Genomic DNA, 19,142 nt, shown 5'->3' on the forward strand with positions numbered 1-19,142 from the left:
TTAATGTATTGGCAGAAATTTACAGAAAACAATTAAGTACTCAAAAACTGTATGAAGAATTAAAAAAATAATCCATTAATTTTTCACAATTTATTTGTAATTTGTTTCCTTCTTATTAGTCTTTTGTTACCCTTAGAATAAAGTAATTTGTGATCAATATTTCACACCCCTCCAGAGAGAAGAGTTAATAAAAGGGAGAGAATTTACATAAATAGAACTGATGTGTTCAGCTTTTCTAGAATAAAATTAATTCATCAAATTGGAATTGTACGTTGCTAAGTGAAATGAACCAATAACCTTTGGGAAAAAATGTACAAATAACAATGTTTCCAGAAAAAAAAATTGAATAGAGCTGAAAAGGAACTGGGTAATGATGTTGCAGATGTTTTTCTTTCAAATGTGCAAAACAGTGCATTCAGTTAAAATTAATTACCTTAAAATTTATTGTAATCTTTTGGTCTGGTGTACCATTAGTCACCGATCAGGAAAAGTGTATAGAAGACATTTGACACCCTGGTTTTATAACTAGCTATACCTCTTACTTGTATATCAGTTGAACGTTTCATTTACAGCAATTTCAGACTAAAGCAGTATAAAGGGAGCAGAAAACTATAACCATTAAGTATTCAGTCACTTAAAGTCTCCATTATTTCAATACAAAACACCTTTTTAAGGGCCTTATGGTTTGGGAAGTGAACTAATCTAATAGTTCATCTTTTGTATCACTTAACCTAAATATAAAAAAGAAGATGTGGTATCATATTCACAAGAGACCAAATGACACAGAAGTTAACAACTATGACGGGTCAATGTATAATGGCCTTCAACAATGAACAAAGCCCATACCACATAGTCAGCTATAAAAGGCCCCTAATCATACATGTCAATACTGCAGTTGTGAGTTCAAACCCTGTGAGTGCTTTCAATTCCAATTTAAATTTATATATATACCTATGGATTGCTGGTTTTGATTAAAACAGCATTTTTTCTCTTAAATGTGGTTTCTTATAAATAGATAGCTATCAATACTTATGTCCATGCACTGTACATTTGTGCACTATCATATATCTGTAATATCAATATTTCAAGTAAAACTGAATCAAGATGCAATAATTTCTTTTGACTTAGATTATAAGTTCTGTTGGTGTCTAATGTTTCAAGACAAAATAAATGTGAAATATGATTACAGTTTTAATGTATAATTTCATGGTATAGATGGATGGTTTGAAAGGAAAAATCAATGATTTTCTATTTAGAATCAAAGGAATAGTTTATATATGATCATAGAATTAATGACTTAGCTTTGAGTCTCGTTTATCTAATCTGTTATAACATTATACTTTTTTTTTTACAAAAGTTTGTTAGGTAATATTGATAAAATTTAAACATCAGCAAAAAAGATACTATGAAAGAGATAATCATCTGGAGTTTTACTTTGAAATATAAAGACACACAAATTCTTATCTAGGTGTAAGGTTTTTTGACCATTTAATTGCTACATTTAGTAAATTTCTTTTTTTCTTGACCATTATAATACAGTAAAATTATGCTAAGTACTCTCTTCAGCAGTACTATTTAGCAAATGGAACAAGTCTATATTTTGTCAGGAATATGACAGTTGTTGTCCATTCATTTTGATGTGTTTTGCTGTCATTTAATGATTTTACCATGTGATGAGGGACTTTCCAATTTGATTTTCCTCTGAGTGAACAGTTTAACACTGATGCCCACCATTTTCGACAAATACTATTACAAATGTCCACAAGAGTTTGACTGAAGTGAATATATAAGAAATTATAAGTCACTATACCCCTGCCAACTTTTATATTTTCCTTAAACATTTTGTTTGCATTGGAAATTCAGGTCCATTAAAAACCTAGCTACAAGAGTGGAGACAGAAATGAAGAAAAATACAACTGTTGCTCTTTGTAATAATGTGCCAAGGAAATATGAGAATTACTAATGAGAGATTATTAATTTGATTCCAAATACCGCAACATATTTTTTTCCTGTGATCATATTCCCTTGTGGTGCATTATAATTTATTTAAGAATAACTTTGATGAATGATATGGTTTTGGTGACAATGTCCACAAGTATAGTTAAAGACCAGAAAGGCATTTCACTCTATCCCTAATTAAGTTTGAGAAGGCGATAACAAATATGGTCATCACTGGACAAAATTGTTGAACTAGACAAAAATAATCTGTCCACTCCTGTGGGTATTAAATTCTTAGAAAAGATTGACAGGACCATGAATTAGACAAATTGCATTGGATTATTTTCAGGGGAAATATTTACAAGACAAATTGATGTCTGGAGGACTTGACATTTTCTTATCTAAAGTGTCACTTTTGATCAACTTTGAAATTTAATACTCCACAGTTGTTATAATGTTACTGTGAAATCAGTTTCTTTTAGTAAGCATAGAAAAAATGATAAAAAATATGTTATATCAAATGCCACATCCATATTACAAATAAAATTTAGTTTGACAATTTAATGGTTTTACTTTTATATTTCAATACATGTACTGGAAACTTCTGAAATTATCCTTAAGGCTTAGGAAATCAAGGAGCAGATGTTAAAAATGCCAGGCAAGCGTTAAAATATTTCGTTTAATTCCTCTTTCAAACCAAATACCAAAAAAAAAAATCTTTATACAGAAAATGTTTTCAAATCTATAATTGAATATATAACATAAATATATATATGTTAACACAACTAGGTTATTAAAGAATAAAGTCAGGTGGGACGTAAATGTCAGCTCATATTAAGCTGTGACACAATGTGCTCATTCATCATGCAGTAATTTTTTTTTCATTCCTTTTCAAAATGCTCTTCATGCAAACATCAGTTAAAACATTGAAATAAACTTGTCAATATTTTCAAAACAGGCTCCAAGAAAAAATACATGTTGCATGCTCAGCAGCAGTAAAAGTTTACAATCCTGACAGAAATACATCTCAATCCATGGAATTTTCTCGGGAATAAAAATGGATTCCCAGAAATTATCTCCTGTTTATGAGAAATTTAAGCCTTATAAATAATCTTCTGATGGATTTTATCTGAACACAAAATATAAAATATTATGTAAAGATGTTGTAACTCACCATCAAAATGTCATAGCAAATTTTCAGGAAGTGTATTGCATAACTGGCTGTCAGAAAAATTATGAGGTTGAAAAGTTTAAATCTTTAAAATTAAAATCGAAATTGACAGATCAGCATTTTTGTAAAATTTTTCAATTTATATCTTATTTAAAGATTCTCGTATGAAAATCAATATGACATTAATACTTTTAAGTTAGTATTTCATAATTATGAAGGAAATTGAATATGATTCTAGTCATTATCAGAGGTGGATTTAGTGGTTGATCATTATTTAGGGAATCACTGAAGCATGACTAGGGCGGCCCCCCTCTCAGGCAGTCTGTCTGAGTCAGTAAACCACCATTTATCAAAATTTCTGGATCGGCAACTTATAATATAAGTGACTCCAGCTTCAAAATTTGTGACATCTCATTTTCAGTTTCTAGTGCTCCACAGAGACCCAAATTAGTCACAAGAAATGAGATTATGGGACTTAATTGGGAGACTATGGTAGTACTTCATTTGCCACAGTGGCTTAACCCGTATGTGGAACCGATCCATTAATATCTCATGTTTCTAGGTCTGTGTGTGTCAAACAGGAAAAGAACAGTTAAACGTCTATATTTTTATCACTGCCAGAGGTCAATGAGATTTATATAATGTTTTCCTTTAATCATTTGAAACCAAAATTAAAGTTGCTGTTTGATATTTGAGTCAAGTCCTCTGATCTGATATTTGAAGACACTATAGGGACTATATTTGTAGACACTATAGGGACTATATTTGAAGACACTATAGGGACTATATTTGAAGACAAGGAAAATCAAAGGTGTTTTAAACTGTGCCCTGTCTTAGGACCTAAGTATCATCAGACACTTAAACTTTATTCAATTTCTGTTAGATATGTTTTAGTCAAGTTCTCTAAGATCTTATATTTGTAGACACTTAAGGGACTATATTTGTAGACACTTAAGGGACTATATTTGTAGACACTTAAGGGACTATATTTGTAGACACTTAAGAGACTATATTTTTAGACACTTAAGGGACAATATTTGTAGACATTTAAGGGACTATTTTTGTAGACACTTAAGGGACTATATTTGTAGACACTTAAGGAACTATATTTGTAGACACTTAAGGGACTATATTTGTAGACACTTAAGGGACTATATTTTTAGACACTTAAGGGACTATATTTGTAGACACTTAAGGGACTATATTTTTAGACACTTAAGGGACAATATTTGTAGACACTTAAGGGACTATATTTTTAGACACTTAAGGGACTATATTTGTAGACACTTAAGGGACTATATTTGTAGACAAGGAAAAGTCAAAGGAGGATAACTATGTCCTTGAACCTTATCATCAGACACTATAGTTTATTCGATTGCTGTTGGATGTTTGAGTCAAGCCCTCTGATCTGATTAAGCAATATATTTTCAATACAGATTTGAAATTTTCTAATTTGTATGCATGGCAAAGTTCATAACTGTTTATTGATGAATTCTGTCTTGTATAAGGAAATATTTAGATTCAATTGAAATCTCTAATTATTTCTCTCTTGAATAATTCAGATAGAATATATCTTGATTTTTGGGTGATTATATTAAAGGACAAAATGAATGACTGAAATTTGAATTACTAGGAAAAGATTACAATTTCATGGATATTTGATATCATTGTTTTGTCAATCTATTATTTACTTATATAATTAACAAGCTTAATTATTATAGAGAATTTGTATTTTTTAAAACCTTTGACCTTCGTGGTTCTCCTTGAGAACACAGGATGGGTTCAATCAAAGTCCCTTCTATAAGTTATAATGGACATTCTTGATTGTCAGAAAATCCTCATTTGCTCTGAGACTCTCTTAACCAAACCTATAGAAAAATCTATGCTGTTCTGGCATTTATAAGGTTAAAGTAGGACTAAATTTTTCTGAGGAACATTTGATTTTAAACCAATCCTATAGCCTCTGTACCTCTCCTTATAAAGTACAATGATGACTGTGCTGTAAGAAACCCAGACAGCTAATCTAAGAGCATGAAATTGATGACTTTCTAAAAGACACAATGTCCAATCGTATGTGACAAAATGATCAATCGTACAACTTGGTTTCAATAATAAGATACATTATCCTTGTAATGGAATCTGAAAGTCTCACCATTAATTTTACAACTCTTGAGACATTAAAGGTTTTTCTTGTTGAATTACTTTCTGTGACATTGTGGATTACTGCATGAAAGATTTATATGGAAATACTGTTCTAGGGGACTTTAGAAGCCAATGATCTGTATAAAGTATATTGATCATAGATCTCTCAGGTGGTCAATGGTTATTTGTTATCCATAATTAGGGATTTTATTAAAAAAACATTTCGATAAAAATAAGAAGATGTAGACATTATAACTCTCAGCTTGAGACAAAATGATGGAGAGTAGTCAACACCTAAAGGTCACAATACAGACCTTTAACAATGAGCAAAGCACTATTGCATATTATATAGTCAGCTAGCTATAAAAGGCACTGAAATGACAAATGTAAGACAATTAAACAAGAAAACTCAAAACCTGATATTTGAACAAAGCAATAAAGCATGGTAATTGGATATAGGAAGATGTGGTGTGAGTGCCAATGAGACAACTCTCCATCCAAATAACAATTTAAAAAAAGTAAACCATTTCAATGTTCTGCCTTCAACACGGAGCCTTGGCTCACACCAAACAACAAGCTATAAAGGGCCCAAAATTACTAGTGTAAAACCATTCAAACGGGAAAACCAACGGTCTAATCTATATAAAATAAAAAAAAATGAGAAATGAGAATCATGTATAAATTACAGAAACAAACGACAACTACTGTACATCAAACTCGTCCAGTTTGTACCCTTAGAAATGAATAAATCCACAGACATTTGGAAGGATTTTGATCAGAAAGTTTATTTTGCTTATAAGTATTAATAATTCATTTTTTGCATCAATCAATGACGTCATAGATTCTTATTACTGCTAATTAAACACACAAATATAAAGTTGACTTATGTACCAGACGGGTTAGTCATATTAAAGACATTTGATTTCTGTGAGAATAATTCTAATGAGTGATCACATTGTTATTTGTTATGTTTTGTATTGGTTGCCCTCTATTAAATTCCTTACTTGCTAATTTCAAAGGAGATGAGAGGTTTATTTCAACTTTCTGTCAATGTCCCAAGAAATACTAAAAGTAAGATTTCTGAGCGAGAGTATTCTGATTGTTCACATTGTTATTTCTTATGTTTTGTAATCGTTGACCTCTACTAAATTCATAACTGGCTATTATCTCAGAGGAGATGAGATGTTCCCTTTCTGTCTATGTCCAAGGGTGTTGATTGGCTATTTATGGCTTCAATATAATTCTATTGTCTATTCTAATGTCTTTACTAAACTATAAACTAAACCCACCAAGTAACATGTACCTGAAAATAATATAAACAAAATAATAGAAAACACAGTAGTTAACAAAGGGATAGTAGAACTGCAGAGAAAAGTTTATTTCTTACATATTGCCTCAAGTGAAAAATGGCAATTCATTCCAAACTTGCTAATCAGAGTTGAAGAGGTTAACTTTCTGTCAATGTCCAAGGAATCTTAGGATTGCAGAGAGAACAATTCTAATGAGATTTCACATGTCATTTCATTTTGTATTGGTTGCCCACTAATAAAAAAAAAGCAATGGAATTCCTGACTGGCTAATCAGAGGAGATTAGAGGTTCAGACTTCTGCAGAGAGAACAATTCTAATGAGATTTCACATGTTAATTCTTCCATGCTGAATTGACTCTAACTAAGAACATATTCCAAACTTGCTTATGACAATATTTCTCTGAGACTTTATTCTGACAAGAGAAATATTCTGAAGAGTTTTCGCATCTATAATACTAAAATAACGATCGAGGTCCAATTTATTAGCCGTCATCACGTAAAAACGATGAATCAAAGAATTCAACTTTATATATAACTAATATAGTACAATGCTGTTGATTATATTCTTTAATTCAGTCACAGACCCGCGATATTCACGGGTGTGTTCTAGTGTTATATATATTTCTTATGTTTTGTATTTTACCCAACTAAAAAATGGCAATTGAATCCAAACTTTCTAATCACAGTAGATATGCAGTTAATCTGTCAATGTCCAAGGGATAGCATGCTTGAAGTGTGAAGAATTTCTGACGAGGATCTTTTTTCACATGCTTCTCTCAACATAGCTGACAGATGAAGGATGTTTTATATCAATGTGTACTCATCTGAAACTTCATACATGTGATTTAGGAGGGCTTGGATTGGTTTTACAGAATAGAAAGTAATTGTCTCAATAACTGCAGAAAAAAAAATATATATATGATTTGGAAAATAGGCCAAAAGAAATTAGAAAATAATGGGGTGTTTAAATATTAAAAATAGTGAATAATGGCCTAAATATATATTAAAAGAATAGAGAAAAACAATATTAAAAAATAAAATGTGTCTGAGGATACAAATGCGACCGATTGGATCGCAAGAGAGAGAAAGACTGATGGATGTACAGACTGATGATCAAGGGTTAGAGCCTTTTATAACTAGCTGTTTGGTATGAGCCAAGGCTGTGTCAAAGGCCGTACTTTGTGACCTATAATCATTTACTTATAACCGATTGTGACTTGGATGGTGAGTTGTATCATTGGCATGCATACCACATCTTCTTATAGAAATGGTGCACCCCATCCAGACACTAATACATGTGATTTATAACCCTCTAAATCCTATACAGATACAGAATAATTAAAACTGGGTGTTTGTTGTAAGACATTTATTCCTAAGCTACTCCTTCTTTATAATTTGCCAGAGATGTTTGTGTATGATCGAGCCAATTAAGAAAGAAAGATTTGTTTCTCTGAACAATAGGTTGAATAGTTTTTGCAGGTGTAGACATTTTTGTTTAGATGAGTGGAATTTTTCTTTTATCTTCCTAAAATTCTCATTCTTTGATACTTTTAAAAGTTGCTAGTTTCTATTAACAGAATATAGAAACAAGGAGATTCTATTATCCTCTAGAATTGTTTTACTATAATTCTTACAAAAGATTTAACATGAATCAATTTCAATTGCAGTTATTTCCCTTGGCTGGTTACAATGTTGGGGAGAAAACCTGTTGATTTTATTATTGACATGCAAATCTTAACCATGAGTTCAAACAAATATGAAAAGAGTTCTTTATTTTAAGAATAAAAAAATTTGGTTGATTTATAAAGAATTTTAATGCATAAAAAAGGGAAATAACTTACAGTATTAACTAAATGAAAAACTATTTTTTAGCAGAGTTTATTTTTGGTCCCAATTCCTTTTTTTGAGTTCTAATGAATGTTTACCAAGCGAAAGAATATGTGGTTTTACATAGAATTTGATGTTTTTGTCACAAGTTGTCAAGATTTCCAGGGAAATTTAGAGCTTGGCCTATTAATGGTGTTGATAATTGAGATGTTTCTTTTTATGGAGACCACTATAACTATTTCCAGTTGTCTTTATAGTTTGATTATGCCTGTTAGTTTGCCTCATCATTGTCATGTATTCCATTTGTCCATTTATTTCTTTTTCTTTTATAGACCTTGATAAATTGTTAACAAATCTATCAGCTTTTGTATATTTATTGTTAAAAAACAATTTAAAATCTATATTCCAAACAGACAGGTCTGCCAATCAATGGGAACATTCTGTCATTCTTTTTACAAACTCTGACTTTGCTTCCTAACGTCCAAAATAATTGAATAGAATCATGAGTAAGAGATCCTAAGAGATCCAATTTTAATTTCGCCTTTCAATTTAATTCATGAATATATTCCACCAATAGACTGTATTTTCATATTACCGACTTTTGACTCTGAAGTTTATATAATTGACTTTACTTCTTTACGTTGCTCTAACTTGACTTGGTACCAGGATGTCGTAGGTAACCTGTCAAAAATAATATAAACCGGAGTCAAAATTCGGTAATATTAAATCGTCTATTCGAAGCCAATTTATTCTTTCCCTGGTGAGTAACAGGTTAATCATATTTTGTTCACATCTATAGTAGTTCTCTTGTTCTTCGTTTTTCATAATGATAGAATTCAGTTGTATTGTCATGTACTGACACTGGATTCGTTTATTTTTTTTGGTATCAATTTCGTCGATGAAGGAAAATGTACATGTTTGTGGTTTTGCCGAAGTTTGCAAACAAGCCTATAGAAAATTTGATATTCGTTGAACATTTAAATATGTGTACCCACGAAATCAACGAAAAGTAGTATCCAATGAATAATAATGAATCCACAGTTAACTTGCTTCTCAATTGCTTTTGAAAAAAAGTCATAAAAAGCAACAAATCTCTGATGAAGGTCTAAGACGTTTCTCAAATATAAATTAGAAGAATTGCTTTTCCAATCTGTAAAATTTTGAACACTAATACTTGACTTATAATTTCTCCTGGGAAATCATTGAAAGACAATAATCAGAATTTATTCTCAGAAATGATTTTAATACATTATTCAGAACCCACAACAAGTCCATGTTCAGCAAAGAGCAACAATTTTATAAATTCCCACATGCTACTGATTTAACCTTAAAGTATTCTCAGTAAAAATAGTAAGGTACAAGATATAAGAAAAGTGTGTTCAAATGCTAAAGTAAGAACTTGTATATAGATATATATATATAGAAATAAGAAGATGTAGTATGATTGCCAATGACACGTACAACTCCCCACTAGAGACCAAATGGTGTAGAAGTTAACAACTTTAGGTCACTGTACAACCTTCAGCAACGAACAAACCGCAGTACTGCATTATAGTCAGCTCTGTAAAAGGCCCTGAAATGACATAAGTAAAACAATTTAAATGAGAATTGGTTTTATATAAGCAAAATAGAAATTTGTGATAAAGTTCATGAAAGATCACAATAATAATTTGTGTCAATCATTTGCGATATAGATGTAGATGAAAGGGAGTAATAATTTCCATGACTGCTCTTTAAATGAAACTAGATGGAAAGGATTTTACAATAGATTATATATATGCATATTATTGGAGTTATCTGCCTTAGAATTGAGTTTTATAATGCATTCTTTATGATTTATATCTCATCTGGCATTGTCTAGTTAGAGAATATATGAAAATTAGATAAAAATTTCAAAATACAAAATGTCATACCCTATACATAACATATTCAGTCATTAGAAATGATAGTGCACCTGTATTAAGGGTATACAATTTATATATGTAAACACTGAATAGGATTTTTAACATAATTCTATATCCTAAATAATTAAGTTATCAAAAAAAATTTAAGTAGGCTTGAACTTTTTGCATTTATCATATCGTTGCATACTCCTTTAGTGCACTGCATGGTACTTAATGTACAGTTTATAACAGGCTATTATTTGAACTTGGAATTATTTTTAATTATGGAATTTGCTTGATTTTTTGTTATTGAAATTTTTGATAAATTCCATGTTTATTCTGTCTTGAAATGTTCTGTGCTGCACACAACACTTTCTATTACAAAGAAAATAGTATACTTTCAATAGAATGTACTGTGCTGCGCACAACACTATCGAACCAAAATACATTGTAAGGAAAGTGCTATTAACCGCTCAAAAGATTATAATACCAAATAAACATGGAATTTATTAAAAATTTTAAACACAAGAAAATATGCAAATTCCATAATTAAAAATAATTCCAAGTTCAAATAATAGCCTGTTTTATGTTGATGTTAAGTGTCTTCCCGAGAGAAGTCACACCTTTTCAAGATATACCAATAGATATCGGAAAATATTAACTCCATTTGCACAATGTGCTGAATTTTAAATATTAATGTACTTCAGTATGTTCTGAACTAAAATTCAAACTGCACAATTGCTGTCAGAATATAAAATATTTATGTACATAAGTATGTTCTGAACTAAACTTCAAACTGCACAATTGCTGTCAGAATATAAAATATTTATGTACATAAGTATGTTTTCTGAACTGAACTTCAAACAAATTGTGTGAATTTATGGATCGTAAAAAAAGAATTGGTTACAGATGATTGTCGTGTCTGACAAATGACTTACACACTATAATGCAGATATTACATGTATAAATCATATTGGTATTGAATTAAGACGAGACTGGTTCACACATGACAGCATTTTTTTTGTATGATCATAATGTATGCGTATCTTGTCAACTTTTTGTGAGTTTTTTTTTTAGCTGGTGCAAATGCACTTGATTCCAATCTTAATTGACTAGGATTGTCAGTATACCTATCGAAGGTTGGTGGTTTTCTCCCCAGGCACTCCAGGAACCGCCACCCATAAAAACTAACATCCAAGAAATAGCCCAAAAGTGATGTTAAAAAACCAACAACAATCTAACTACAAGGGGGATCAATTTTACTTAGGGGACTTGTTAACTAATTTTGATTCAGGATTTTTAGTTAGGCATTAAACGATGAGTTAAATGAGTTATCTTTGCATAAATTGAATTATTTAAAACAATGTTCTAGGTGAGATTCAAAATGGAAATGATTTGCAAATTCAGTGAAAATCAATCCCTGAAAATTCTATTAAAGAGCTCATATGATTGAGGAGAACTTTTCAAAGAGGAAGATTTTCATCTCCCTCACAAGAGACGAAGGGGGAGATTCACTTCTGAAGAGGTTTTTACTGCAAAATAAAAGTAAGGCCAGGGTTTTTTAATTTGATGGTTTACGGATTTTCCCCATGAAAAAGTTGGGTCGGTCGGTCGGGAAAAAAAAGAAAAAAAAATATCTTTCAAGACAGAAAAATATGCAAAATAAATATATACTTCACCTTTCTAACAATATGTTTGTTATGTTATATTGTCATCATTTCTTAAATTTTAGTTCGATGAAATATTATTGCTGAGCTGTCATAAACATCGCATGACATTGTCAAATAATTTCCCGTAAAAAAGGGGTGTGAGCACAGACATAGACGAAATTAATCGTCATTTCACAAACAAGAAAAACAGATTCGCGTAGCTCTTAATCAATTCCAGAAAACTTGGTGAATAATGATCTTCAAGCACGAAAACTGATAAACAAAAAAAATGTAAAAACATCGTACGAAAATAAGTTTCAACACACGTGTCAAAAACTAATAGACTCGTCCACTGGAAAAACGAGAATATCGGGTTAATCAGTTGTCGTGCATTCCCGTTTTTTATCCAAATGGATAATATTTTTTTATTATCTATGAAACAAGAAAATTCCAAATGATTTGTTAATATTCAGTACTAACTTGATGTCTTCCACCTGTCCATATTTGGACAAGTCTATTTCTATGAGATGATGCATCTTACGGACTGATGACAAATTAGGGAAACAAACTTATTGTGTAATTGGTTTTAAACACAGGTTTCGTTCCACAAAATTATTTGCGCAAATGACATTTCAAGGTCAGTTATAATTAATTTGTCTATTTTTAGAAACGTAAACTGGAAGTTTTATTTTTTCACAACAGAAAGTGTTATCAATTTTGTTAGTGATTAATGCATTTCATTTCATAAAAAAAGAATATTTTAATTATTTTTCAGGGATAATGCATTTGTTAAGGTCGGCAAGAATAAAAAAGCATGAAAAGTCAATTTTATTTTTATTCTGGAAATCGGCAAAATCGGGTCGGCGGATCCGTAAACCAACAAATTAAAAAATCCTGGCCTAAAAGACTTTGTAAAATATTGGAAGTTTTGAATTCACCTGTACGTTTTAGTTCTACAAGTATTCAAAATTAGTAGAACTAGAAATTAAGATAGTAGTGGTCAAGGGGACATAACTGAAATATTTTTGTCAAATTGTAGCTTTTATATGTGAAAAAAATTGTCTAATGTCTTCTTTATGTCATGAAATAAAAATTATAGTAAAATAAACTACGATAAATAAGTCAAAGTGATATACTCAAAATAACAACTAGGTGAGTTTTTGTCTTTTTTTTAAGAAAAAATATGCAAACTTCTGCATAGTTTGTTCTGTGAGATAGTAGTTTTCATTAATTAGTGAGCTATTTTGTAGGAAATCTGTGAAATATCACTTTCCTTACAACAGATTGTTTACTTTGAAATAATTACAAAGAACTGTATCATTTTGAAAACCTTATTTTAGATGAAGACAAATGATTTTAAAATGCTGCAATTCGAAATTATTGAGATAAATTTCAAAGTAACTTTTATCTACTTTCAGGTTGTAAAAGATCGTGTGAACAGACATTTGGCAAGATCTCTAGCCGTGTGGAACAGTTTCCCAGGTGCTCTGTCTGTACTACAAGAATATTCCACCTCCAAAACACAGTTCCCGTTCTATTACTCTGACAATGGGACCAGTCCAGGGCACCAGTTTACCGCCATTATCTATGCAACCTCACCTGTCATGCTGTCTTCTGCTCCATTGTTTCGTCTCATCAGAACTGTTGCTAAATCTTCATATGTACATAAGGTATAGTTTATTAACTAGTACACATTTTTTAAGGGCCACCTGAAGGTCGCTTCAGGTTGTGGAATTTTCTTGCTGTGTTGGAGAACAACTGGTTGCCATTGGCTGCTTACTGTTCCTTGGTCAGGTTGTTTTCTTATTGACACATTCCTCATTAACATTCTAAATTTTAACTTAAACAGGTCAATGATAAAAAATGAACTAGAAGTTTCTCATTGTGGAAAGTCGTATGGTTTACCTATGTTTGCATCCAGACTGAGTGACTTCATTTGACTTTGATGGATAGTTGTTTCATTATCAATCATACCACATCTCATTATTTTCATAAAACTATTTCCTTTTATAAAAGACATCTGTACTTGTGTGCATTTCTAAAGTCAGGACATTGTATTGATTGATTTATTGTTGGTGTTTAACACCACTGTCTACACTATTGCTTTCTCTTGATGACCAGTTTTTGATGTTAAATGTAGCCAGAAGGCAACATATCTATAGATTTTTTATTGAAGTTAGAAAAAAATACGGAGATTTTGTATGATTGTCGATGACACAACTATCCATCTACAGATGAAGTGGATGTAAGCTTCAATGTAATTATTTTTTTACTGTTGTCCAATATTTATAAATAACAAGAACTATGTTTAGCCTTGAACATGAATGGAACTAGCATTTCTAGTAACTTCTTCACAGTTAATATAAATAATTGATAAGAAAATGTTCTTTTTCTAGGAAACAAATTATCTGTTGTCAAATGAGCTAATTAAATTCTGTCAGTTATTATTATAGAAATAAAAAGATGTGGAATGAGATGTGGTATGATTGCCTATGAGACAATTATCCACCAAAGTTCAAATAAAGTGGATGAAAGCAATGAAAAAAAAACCCAATACTGTATAGTCAGCTATAAAATTACTGACATGAAAAATATGAAACAATTCATTAGACAACTTTCGAGTTTGATGTATTTCTGTCAAAAACTCTGGTTATAGTGAACATAATTCGTGTGTTTAGGGGCATTGTCACTTCTATTCCAATGTTGAGCGAGTGGTTGGAAAATTATAATACTATATTGCATGATTTATTCAGCAAACTAAATTCTCATAATTGAAAATCAGTACTGCTGACATTAGTGAATTGCTTTTAAGTACTTACAAAACAAAAATTATTTCTAGTTATTGCACAATGACGATCACTAAGACGCTTAATTGATAAATGTTAATAGTGCATGGATACAGGCAATCCCCTCTATTTGGTAAATGACATTGCAAAGGGGCGCCTAATTGACGAGTTTTTTCCGGTGATGGATGAACTCGAAAAGTGGTCTATTGAGAAAAATATTGGCCTTATTCATAGCAAAACAATCTTTGAAAAAAACATTTATGATAGACAAACCAAAGACAAGCATTTACTACTGTCCCAAACAGGCTCCTGACTTTAGACAGACACATTAAGAATGTGGTGGTGTAAAGACAGTTTGTTTTTAAATAAATGAGTAGACTCATCTGACAATAATTCCAGTCATTATTTTTAAATTTTATCATTGCATGTTGGGTTTTTTTTTTTCAGATGATAGTTGTATGGCACTGTGATATAGCCCCACCCCCTGCACAAAAATGGCCAGGAAACTTAGGTGTACCTGTACTAGTCAAAACTAGAAATATAAAGGTAAATTATTGCAAACAGGTAAATAGGTAATGGTATAATAAGTCTTATAACAAAAATACCAAACAGCAAGGAATGTCATCAAATGACATAGCTCATACTTATCAAACTAATAAAAACAAGTCATAGTCCGACTTGTAAAGAACTATATTTTTCATCAACAGGTATGCTTAACTAAAACATTAGAAGATTTTGGCACTTAAAGAACAAAGCAACTAAAATCAAACAACTGTATGGACAAAAGAATGAAAAATCCATTCTACATCCAAATAAAGTGTAAACAGACCTTGTGTAGATAACTTGGTAGAAATTAAAAACAAGTGAAAAAAATATGTTCGCTCAAAGCTTTGCTAGTTGCATCTTGAATTTGCAATTAGAATTTAAGCTGTGGCTTATGTTTGAAAGCCTGTCCATGACTTTGAGGAAAAGGCTGACTCTTAATGAAAAAATATTAACAAAAATACCATGCTTCAAGGTTTATTAAAAAAAGGGGAAGTCTGTAAAAACTGACCAAATCAAACACTACCAATATATCAACTAACAGAATGAATGGAAAACAACTGACTTATTCATGACTTGGCACAGGCATTGCCCACGGGAAAGTTTGGGTTAGATATAAAAGAAGATATGGTATGATTGCCAATGAGACAACTCTTTACATAAGAGACCAAATGACACAAAAATTAACAACTATAGGTTACCGTACGAAAAGCAAATATGTAACACAGCAACAAACGACAACCACTGAATAATAGGCTCCTGACTTTGATCCAGACTGAAATTGGTTTTATGATTTAATAATTTTATTGCTACACCTATTTTTCAGTCAATTAGTGACAGATTCCAAGCTTTTCCAGACGTACAGACAGATGCAGTGTTTAGTTTAGATGAAGATGCCTTAATCACCACAGATGAGGTAAGTCAGGGGAAGGAATTCAGCATTACTGTTTAGATCCGTCATGAAAGTATCATTAGATTCAGTCAAGGCAGGATAGGTGAAATGTGTGGCCAATTATCTTGTTACAGACATTTTCTTTTTAGTTTAAAAGTACCCACTTCTCAGGGATAAAACAATATCTCAGTTTTTGGGATCATAACTCATTTGTTAAATTTGCTTGACAAACACCTTATAATTCATGTTTTTATACAATTTTTCACTGCATACTTCCTAAGATTCTATGAAATTTCTGTTTGTTGAAGTCAAACAACAAAAAAGCCAATGATGTGATTAAAGGGAAGTAATTCATAATTTTCAATTCTTTAATACTTTTCCCAATTAAAAGCTTCAAATTAAATGAACAAAAACAAACAAACAAACAAATAAATATTTATTTGCCAATCACGGTGCCCAAAATGAGCAGAATATTTACAATATAATTGTCAAAAACATAATGTAAAGTAAATTAAAAATAGGTTAAACTGATTGATTTTGATACAAATCAAATAGATTTTGTTAACCTAAAACCAAAACTGAAAATTAATTATATTGAATATTTTACTTGGAAAATAAACACCTACAATCGTCAATGAGCTTACTGTAAAAAGTAAACCAAGTATAGATAAGAACACAAACAAAGATAAAAAAATGATAACCAGCAGTGAAGAAACTACAAATTTACCTACCGGTATACTGATTATATCATTAGGATTTGAACACTAATTTGTTGATAATTTTGTTTCCACAGATTGACTTTGCCTTTGGTGTATGGAGAGAGTTTCCAGATAGAATCGTTGGTTATCCCGCCAGAGAACATTTTTATGATACGACAAAAAAGCGCTGGAGCTACACATCTACATATAGTAATGAATATTCAATGATTTTAACAGGTGCTGCAGTTTATCATAGGTATGTTAGATTTATATTTCATTGGCCTTCAAACTGTTTGAAATGAAGGCCACTGATGTATTATTGTCTAATTGTAGACAAATCACTTATCCAGCTTACTGATTTGTTAATATAGGAATGAAGAGATGTAATATGATTGCAAATGCGACTGCTGTCCACTAGTGTTAAAATGAAGTAAAAATAAGCAATTTTAGGTCACTTTACAGCCTTCAAGGACGTAACAACTATTCACTAGTGTTAAAATAAAGTAAAAATAAGCAATTATAGGTCACCTTACAGCCTTCAAAAGATATAACCTAGACAAAAAAAAATGAAACAACTTAAACGAGTAAACCTATTTCTTAATTTGAAAATATTTAACTAAAATAACAATAAGGACAGACACGAAACAAAACAACTATCTTGGCACTGTATCTTTGCCAAGATTCATTTGATGGTTGTATCTAGAACTTCAGTGAGATTTTAAAATTACTTAGTGGATAAAATAAAAGGTAAACACAAGCATCAATTCTTGTAATCATTGTATTCACCAAAGAAAGCTGGACAAATATTCATTGTATATATTTATATAAAAACATCTGACTTCAAATACAAGTCATCTACATACTGAATTATAATTATAACCTCAAAAAAATATTTTTAGTTGAAAGAAAAAAAAGAAGGATTTCTTATGTAATACACATTGTTTATTACTTGTGTCTGTTTACATATTTTTGTCTTTTATTTCAGGTATTATAATTATTTATATACAAACTCTCTAAGTACTGTATTCACTCAAATTGTGGACCAATCTCAGAACTGTGAGGATATACTTATGAATTTTCTAGTCAGTCATGTGACCAAACAACCACCAATCAAAGTGACTCATAGAAAAATATACAAAGAGAGCATGCTGGGAAGTAGTGGACGGACAAGAACCTCTTTTTCATTGGATCAACAACATTTTTCACAGAGACAAGCTTGCTTAGCTCATTTTGTCCAGTTATTTGGATATATGCCTCTCATTCGATCAAAAGTACGGATGGACCCGGTGTTGTTCAAAGATCCTGTATCAAACTTACGGAAGAAATTTCGTCAAATAGAAGTTATATGATGGATTAATTTTAGAATTACTAATACTTTTAAAAATATTTCAATTTCACCATTAAAATTTTATCAGTGTTTTCATTTCATATTTCATTGGTGCATTTATGATTACATAGGCAATTTTATTTATAGAACAGTAAAGTATTATAAAAATAAATCCGATAGAAATTAAAATTGACCATTTTGTATGATGGATACATAACCAAGTATTTTAAAATGAATATTCATTAGAAAGAATCATAGCAAATTATTACAGGGGTTACCATAGAAATGTAGTCAAGGGTGGAGCTTATGAATGCTTAAAAATAAATATATAATAGAAAGTTAAAATTAAATCTTATTTTTGGTTTTTCAAAATCAATGAAAATTGTACTGATTAAATTTTTGTTGCCAAACTTATCTCAAATTATCTCATTTTTATGCTGAGAAATTTAAGATGATGCTGGAAATCAAAGAATGGTGCTAAATTCAAATTTTAAGGAGCACTCCCTTAAATAACTTGTGATCCCTGTATTATTTCAGCTACTGATTCAAAGTTACCCTAGTTTGTATCCTCCGTAACCAGTTAATCTCAAATAAAAGTCATGTATAGAACAAAATAAAATGTAATTTAAATTTAGAATTAATTAATTGTACAAAGAGTCTCAGAGCCATAAAATGGCAATTGGGCATTGTTTAGTGTATATGGTAGTCATAATTAATCAATAATTTGTATTGCATTATAAGGCTAGATCAAATTAATTTCTAAGTTACATTCTCAAGTATTTTCTGCATTTTCTCCTTAAGGTGGTACCTAACACGTTCACTAAAATCAATTTGGCTTGTTTAATTTTTATAAAAATTTTGACGAAGTATTTACTTTAGCCCTTTGACAAAAATATAAAAATTTCAAAAAACCAACCATTTTATCAGAAAAATTACACTGGATATATAGCAGTTCGACAAACACTAATTTTGATCAT

The 19,142-nt window shown here is 30.7% G+C and overlaps 1 protein-coding gene across 1 annotated transcript in view; it reads left to right on the top strand.

The window, feature by feature from the left end:
• LOC143054597 (exostosin-1b-like) overlaps positions 1–18,356 on the top strand; it is a 76,839-nt gene extending 58,483 nt beyond the window's left edge. The window contains exons 5-9 of the mRNA XM_076227612.1: positions 13,338–13,589; positions 15,153–15,251; positions 16,075–16,164; positions 16,934–17,094; positions 17,824–18,356. Of these exons, the coding sequence (XP_076083727.1) occupies positions 13,338–13,589; positions 15,153–15,251; positions 16,075–16,164; positions 16,934–17,094; positions 17,824–18,187 (966 nt within the window). The 3' untranslated portion in view covers positions 18,188–18,356. The remainder of the gene's footprint in view (positions 1–13,337; positions 13,590–15,152; positions 15,252–16,074; positions 16,165–16,933; positions 17,095–17,823) is intronic.
• Positions 18,357–19,142: the final 786 nt, after the last annotated feature.

The sequence above is a fragment of the Mytilus galloprovincialis genome, chromosome 12 (genome assembly GCF_965363235.1).
Source record: "Mytilus galloprovincialis chromosome 12, xbMytGall1.hap1.1, whole genome shotgun sequence".
NCBI lineage: Eukaryota > Metazoa > Mollusca > Bivalvia > Mytilida > Mytilidae > Mytilus > Mytilus galloprovincialis.